General features: G+C 35.4%; 1 protein-coding gene across 1 annotated transcript; it reads right to left on the bottom strand.

The window, feature by feature from the left end:
- Window positions 1–446: 446 nt before the first annotated feature.
- LOC128572009 (nucleophosmin-like) lies at window positions 447–1738 on the bottom strand. Its single transcript, XM_053571906.1, has one exon. The coding sequence runs from the start codon at window positions 1645–1647 to the stop codon at window positions 763–765; it is 885 nt and encodes a 294-aa protein (XP_053427881.1). The 5' UTR covers window positions 1648–1738; the 3' UTR covers window positions 447–762.
- Between the last annotated feature and the right edge of the window lie 5997 nt (window positions 1739–7735).

Raw genomic sequence — 7735 nt, forward strand, 5'->3', positions numbered from 1 at the left:
AGCTGGTACATTGTTATGATGCAAGAGCTATTGAATTGTTGGCCAAAGGGTCAGGTCATATTCATCTAGCCTTTACAGAATTTCCAAATAGTAAACTTGGTTAACTGTCCAGTTGGTACAAATTTATAACTAATAATCCCTGTAATATCAAAAAAGTTTAGCAACATCCTTTTGACCCTTGATTTGAAGTGAAGGTGCTTTTTCAGTCATGGAAAATTGTTCCATTATGCAGTGTGACACTTTGTTTCAGGGTCATATTGGCATATCCACATGTCTTCACCAGTGAAAACATGGCCAAAAACATCATCTTGTCTTTCCAAAAAGTCTTGGCAAACTTTGAGGCTCCTTCATCAGTGATGCTTTCTCTTCCCTCAGAAAAACATTTAATCCATTTGTACACTGCCATTTTCTTTATGGAATAAACTTAAACTAACATGTTCTTTTTTTTTTTTTTTTAAATACTGAGTTTATTTCACATGTATATTTTTGTCTCCCCACCATTTCCATGTCTGACCACTACTACTACTATGCCCTATCATAACATTCCATACATACTTAAAACCAAGTGAAGGGTGGAGTTCCATCTTTAAAAACTAAACAGGCATTTTGGACAACACATTCTTGGCAATGGAACCTGGACAACATTTATCAAACACGGTAGGGAAAGTTCTCACTCTGCATTATAAAAAGGACAGCCAGATATCAACTGTTACAGAAATGAAGTAAGACGGAAAATTTTAACAAACTGTTGAAACTATTTTCTTAAAGAGACTTCCTCCACTGCCAGAGATCTTGAATAGCCTCCTGGTCAGTCATCCGGAAGCAATTCTTCACATAATTGATGAACTTGGCTTCCACTTTGGGAAGAGACCCACCTTTTTCTATACTTGCTTGCATTTTTGCCTTAATGTCTTCTACAGAACTAGGTCCTTTTGGTGTTTTAGTTTTTTCCTGTTTTTTGAAGGATTCTTGACCTTTTGATCTCGGTGTTGATGGTTTTGAATCCTTTCCATTCTGGTTTGATTTTTGTGCATTTTTGGCTGGAGTGTCTCGCACAGATTTCTTCACTGGAGCTTTTTCTTCAGTTTCCTCATCATCAAAATCATCATCATCATCATCATCTTCTTCATCACCATCATCTTCTTCATCATCATCTTCATCTTCATCAGCAGCAAGTTTTACTTTTTTCTGTGGAACTTTGCTTCCACTTCCAGGAGCAGATCGCTTTCCAGACATACTTAAGAGTTTCACATCCTCCTCCTCTTCATCTTCTGACTCTGCATCTTCTTCCACAGCTACTAAGTGCTGCCCACTAATATGCACAGGCCCTGAACCACACTTCAACCGTAAGACCACCGGTGGTGTTATTTCAAAGCCCCCAAGAGAAACCGTTGGCTGTACAGACATTTTCAAAGTTGCCAGTGTTACTTTAATTGGACTGCCTTCATAATTCATTGCCTCTGCTTCAACAATGTGCAACTCATCCTTTGCACCAGCCCCTAAACTGACCGTTCTTAAAGATAACTGGTGCTCATTTTCATCATTATCCACCTTAAAGTGATAATCTTTGTCAGCCTTTAGTTCACAACCGAAAAGATAGTTCTGAGGCCTCAAGGGGCTCATGTCCATGTCCATCGAATCTTCCATGAGGTGGTGGCACGCACTTAGGTGGGGGAGAAGGCGGACGGAGATAAACGAGTACTGCTCCAAGGAACAGCCGCGCAGGACGGAATCACTCCAGGGCAAACTAACATGTTCTTGATTTCACTTCCACTGTTGCAAACTTTATCAAGACATTTAATATTTTTTCATCACTCTAATTCAAACTCTGGCATTCTTGAAATGGCACACAAAAACAAGCAACAACAATAATGAAAGTCACTCAGCAAGACACTGCTCCTAGTCAACAGAAATGCTGCTGTCAGACATTGATATATCAAGGTTATGAAACCTTACTGAGCTCTTGGTTTAGTGCTGCCAACGTAAGCACATGGCTGCAAATTCACGAACTTAATTGTCAGACCCACTGCAGCATGAAAAAAAAACACAATGCCTTCTTCTATTAAATTCCATCATAACCTTATACTAAACATACAAAATATTAGAGGAGGATGACCTCTGATAATCTATAACTATTTGAGTTCCATAACATGGCTGAACTGTAATTAAGAGTAGAATATGCCCTATGCTGGATGCTGGCTCACGTTCCAAGGATTTTCCAAACTCTATTTAACCTTATCATATTTGCTTAAGTACAAAATCTATCAAGTAAAAACATCTATTTTAAGCATTCAAAAACTATTTTTCCACTCTAGTCCCCTAAGCCTTATTCTCATAAAGACTTTCAAAATAGGAAGTTCAGAGTACAAGATGCATTTATTTCCAAAGTAATTTTTGAGAGAACAGAGAGTTAATCCAACTCCTGGGCTTAAGAGTATCCCTCTTGTCAGGTCCACAGAGAACCTAAAGGGAATCTTCACCCTCCCTGCTTCATGTGAAATATTAAACCCAGAGAAATAGCAGTAGTACTTCCTACAACATATGCAAAGATCTGTCATTCCTAATTCTAGTGGCCTTTAGAATTCAATGGTGGTTTTAGCCAAAGACTTCCTAAAGAGAAGGTAAGAAAAGTAAATAATACACTAACAATATTACAAGACTTAAGGGATATCAAAGTTAGCATTCTTGCATGAAGTAATGGTGAATTACTGAGAACTGGGAAGACTTACCACAGGGTAACTTACCATGAAGGAATGAATCTTGCTGTCCTGGAAGTAGCTCTGGGTGACTTAGGCAGTGGGTGGTGAGAAGATATGAAGGCCTAGAGCATTACTCTATGTGACTGTGGACTTTGCAAACCCTGTACCTTAGGCTATGCTAAATTTGTGAAAAATATTTTTCATCTTTCAATAATAAATTAACCTTAGCTGACCAGAACTTTTTACTTTATACACATTTATTTTTAACTTTTATGACTCTTTTTTACTAACAGAGCAAAACAGAAACATATTGCACAGCTGTGCAAACTTTATTTTCTTTATATCCTTACTTTATAAGTCTTTTTTCTATCTTTAATTAATTCATTAATTTATTTTACTTTTTAAACTTTTATTTTTGTTAAAAACTATGTCACAAATAATACATTAATTAGCCTAGGCCTACACAAAGTTAACATCATCAATATCAGTCTTCCAGCTTCTGAATCTTGTTCCACTGAAGTATCTCTAGGGCAGTGCCATGCATGGAGCATCCTCTCCCATGACACCAATGCCTTCTGCTGTAATACCTCCTGAAAGACCCATCTGAGACTGTTTTATAATCAATTTATTTTTATAAGTAGAAGGAGCATTATAATTATCTTATTTTTATAAGTTGAAGGAGTACATTTTAACATAATAACAAAAAATATAATATAGTAAATAAACAAAACACAAGTAACATACTTGTTTATTATCATTATCAAGTGTTGTGTACTGTATATAATTGTACATGGCACACTTTTATATGACCGGCAAACCTGGTTGGATTTTATATCAGCATCACCACAAATATATGAGTAACTTAATGCACTATGATGCTATAAGAGCTACAACAACACTAGGAAATAGGAATTGTCAGCTCTATTATAATCTTATGGAGCCATCATTGAACATTCAGTCTGCCATTGACCTGCTGACCAAAACATCCTTATGCAATGCATGACTATACATCATGATTCTTGTCCAATCCTAATACACTCTCTGCACCTTTAAAGACTTCAGAGAGTCAATAAATGTAGTTTCTTTGACATTTTCCCTTTTTGAGGTGATAGTCTCCCTTGTATCAGTAAGTAACAATTTTAATTTTGTCTTAGCAACATGTTCCGGTGACATTTAGGAAGTTGATGTTTGACAGACTACTTGAGTTCCTATTTTGGAGACCTGTGCTGCTGAAGAGCTCAGGAATCCATTGCTCTCCATTGCTCAGAGAGACCTAGATTCTTGGACACTTACCCATTCATTTACATTAAATGTGCTGGGATATTCTACTCAATCTATTTTGGTAAATAAACAAATGTCTGACTTTCTTGCTTATGTGTCATGTCAAATGATTGTGTAACCATGTGTTGGATTTTTCATCCCCTCAAGCTATTGAGATTGATCACAGATGGACAGAAATACCAGCTTCTCACAAGCCATCATGATTTTATTTATGAAAGGAGAAACATGAATCCTGAGCCAGCTTTCCATTCGAATGTGTGTGACGAGATCTCATCTTGGACTCTAGAGCCTTCTCTCTCCCTGTTTAAGTATCCACCCCTGCCTCCAGGCTACATGAATATGCTACTGTGCCCTTCATAATTAGAAATTAGAATTGCAATTCCTTAATATTAAGGACTGTTGTCCTAAAAAAAAGTTACATACTATTGTCAATGGCTGTAATCTCTAACTTGAAGTGAATCAGTTAGAGATTTGCCAAGTGGCATAAACAGATTAGAAGATTAAAAGGAATGGCAGAATAAACAAATTGAGGATAGGAGAAGGAGTGATCTGAGGCTCAGAGAGAGAAGCCTGGGATCCATACATGAATACAATTCTCAAGACTACTTTCTAATATTTCTAATATATCCAGTGATGAAATTTTCAGTGCACTGAGGTGAATTTGATTTTAGAAATAATAAGGAAATATTTAATCCAGAGTAAGAGGAAGGGTTATATTAAGTAATGTAATTTTGGATCCAAAACATAAGAAGAAAATGAATCAGATTACCATATTGTTTACATTGTTATTGTTGTTATCAGTGGTATGTTCATTGGCTCTGAATTTGCTCTGAGGACAAGTACCATCGGCATAAATGTAAACCCCCCAAAGTAACTGCTGGGAAGCGAAGAATTTACTGCAGATATGAAATTATGTTAACTTCTTTAAAAGTAGCTTGAGTTCTAAACTTCAATACCATACAAAAATAACATGCAACCAGAAGGAAGTTTAAAAAAAAAAAATCAAGCTTATTCCTGTTTACCAAGAGATTCTCATGAAAAATGGAAGAAAATTATAGTCACTCAATGAGATTATTTACTAAAATTTAGTCCAGGTTTCTGGTTGTTCTCATTATTTACTCACTTTTTAAATATAGTCTGGTGCAGACTCTGGGATCTAGTTCTCTACCTACTGGAATAATTCTCCACAAGTGTTTTTAAGAGAATTTTAGTTTATCTATGGGCTGGAAAACCAAGGTTTTACAAAACTGAGGTCTTCTAAATGGCTTTATATAGCTTAAAATATCTTCATTTAACCTTCATTTAAAAATAACAATTTAGCCATATATAAACTTGTATATTGAAATTACCATATTTCTCTCAACATTGTGAACACATGACTAGATCTTATGCTTGATTCTTATGTTACTAGTTAGAAGTCTGATACTTGTTCCTTGTAGGTTATCTACTCATTTATTCTGGAAACTTTTAAAATTGTCTCTTTATCATTGATATTCTTAAATTTCAATCAAATATTTCTAAGTTAATGTTTAGTTTTAGAATTTTTCCTTTTTTATAATGATGAACACTTTTAATATGAGATTTTAAAATTTTTTCTTCAACTATTTTTTCCTTTTTTTTTCCCTAAGTATCATTCCACAAGGACATTGAGTTTTCTGTTAGGCCACAGATCAACATTGAATGTTTATGATATTGAAGGTCATTCACCATCTGTCCTTAAGATCTTTTAATGTGCTTTGATGCCCAAGCAACAACATTACCAATAGTTAAACAGCCTGTAAATAACCACAATACTGAAGTTCCTGGGATGCCAACCAGCCTACAGAAGGTTGGAGAAAGAAGGTAATTGCTGTGAAGTGGGTTGATAAAAAGGCGGCATAATGATGTAAGAATAATATACATTTATATATAATATACACTGCAATTTATGTATAATTCTTATGATAATCCTTTGACATGAGTACTAGTATCCCCTGTTTATAAATGACAAAACTGAGTTGTAGAAGACATAACATAATTTGTTGAGATCATAGAGATAGAAAGTTCCAGGTCTGGGATTCAAACGGACAACTGTCTGACACCAAAGCTGTTGCTCTTTTGTTTTTGCCACAGTCATTATTATGAAGGAAATTAATCTTAACAGTTTGTGTATATGAGTAGGCAGAGTTGGCACTTACAAGCATAAACATAGTCACTTCATGTCTGTTTTAAATCAAATTGACACATAATTGAAAGGAGAGCACCCAACCACTGCAATGCTAATGGTTGTGTCTTGTATGTACTGACTAGTGACCACTCCATGTCATGGCAACCAAGAGCAAGACACAGCAGGGCAGAGGGGTCCTTCTTGAAGTATGAAAGTTATTCTAATACCAAATACATGAAGCATTTCAGTGCATTTAAGAAGATGAATGTGTTTTAAATAAAACAATAGACTTAGATAGGCAAACACATCTCTGGGATTTATTTTCAGAAGTGTCAGGAAGTTCCAAAGTTTCATGAGTAATGTTAACAGGGATGTCAGGAGTTTAGTCTGCTTGTCTAATTGCAGCGAGCATCCTGCTGTGGATGTGGAATGAGAATGCCTAAATTTCCAGCAGAAAAGCTCCTAATGGAGCATACAGTTATGGCTGCACATGAAAAGTAATGTATGGTGTGAAAGATAACGAAGAAGAGTGCAATACTATCTGCACGCATTTCCTGGGTTTATAGCCAATCAAGTGCAGTATTAAAATGTGAGCATACTTAATTAAATGTCTCATTTGGAGTAGTATGACGAATAAGGATCATAAAATGGTAAGTGCTCAGAACTGAAAGTCAAATGCCCTAATTCCATTGCAAACACCATCTTCAATTCACATTTGAGATAGAGAAGGCATGAATTCAAGCTCCTGCTCTCTGACTGACACCTTGCCTTGAGTCCTGTACCATAAACTCTTAAGTTGCTGCTCTGTCTTCTCAAATTCTATATGCACCTGGGCAAACATAACTTAGCCCCTTAGTTATTAAGAAAAAAAGAGGAGCAGAATCACACAATTTATCAGGAGATTTGGAAGGCTTTGTTTCTATCTTTCAAAATTGTTTCTACTTTTGAATAAGAGTTTTCTAATACACATCTCTCTTCAAAAGGCAAATTATACATTCTTAAAGCTTGTTTTTTAAGGGAATAGGAAGTCACTCTTGATTGCTGTTGTTTCTCTGTGTAACAAATTATAGGGAAATGTAGGAATTCATCCTTCAGAGGATCATTGGTATTGTTCTTTTTAACAGCTCTACAAATGAAACTAGTGTGTTTTGAACACAGAATTTAAATTCAAATGTAAGAGCTTCCAGAAAGCTGAACAATTTCATGATTCTCTATTAGTCTCATCTACGTGTTAGAAAACTCATTTATTAAGAAAGCAAGATTTATTTATCAAAGGTTTGCTATTCGATAGAAATTGTGCTGGACTCTGTTTTTTTTTTTTAATTTATGCATAGCCTGATTTCTGTTTTCAAGAGTTTCCCACCAAATATAAAAGTTAACATATTCACATGAAGAAATTCTTAACATTATGCAATAATTTAGGAAAAGTGTTTCATAAGTAGGGCATTCAGTAATCAAATATAGAATCCAAACTATGTAATCAAAAATTACTTAGTACTCACTTTGTGTAGAACAATGAAGCATTTCTGTGGATGATATAAAGACATTTGGAAGTGAAAAGCTAGGTTTTGTGTTCCTCACTGCCACCAGTGCACTTTCCTAGCTATTA

The sequence above is a fragment of the Nycticebus coucang genome, chromosome 19 (genome assembly GCF_027406575.1).
Source record: "Nycticebus coucang isolate mNycCou1 chromosome 19, mNycCou1.pri, whole genome shotgun sequence".
NCBI classification, from domain to species: Eukaryota; Metazoa; Chordata; class Mammalia; order Primates; family Lorisidae; genus Nycticebus; species Nycticebus coucang.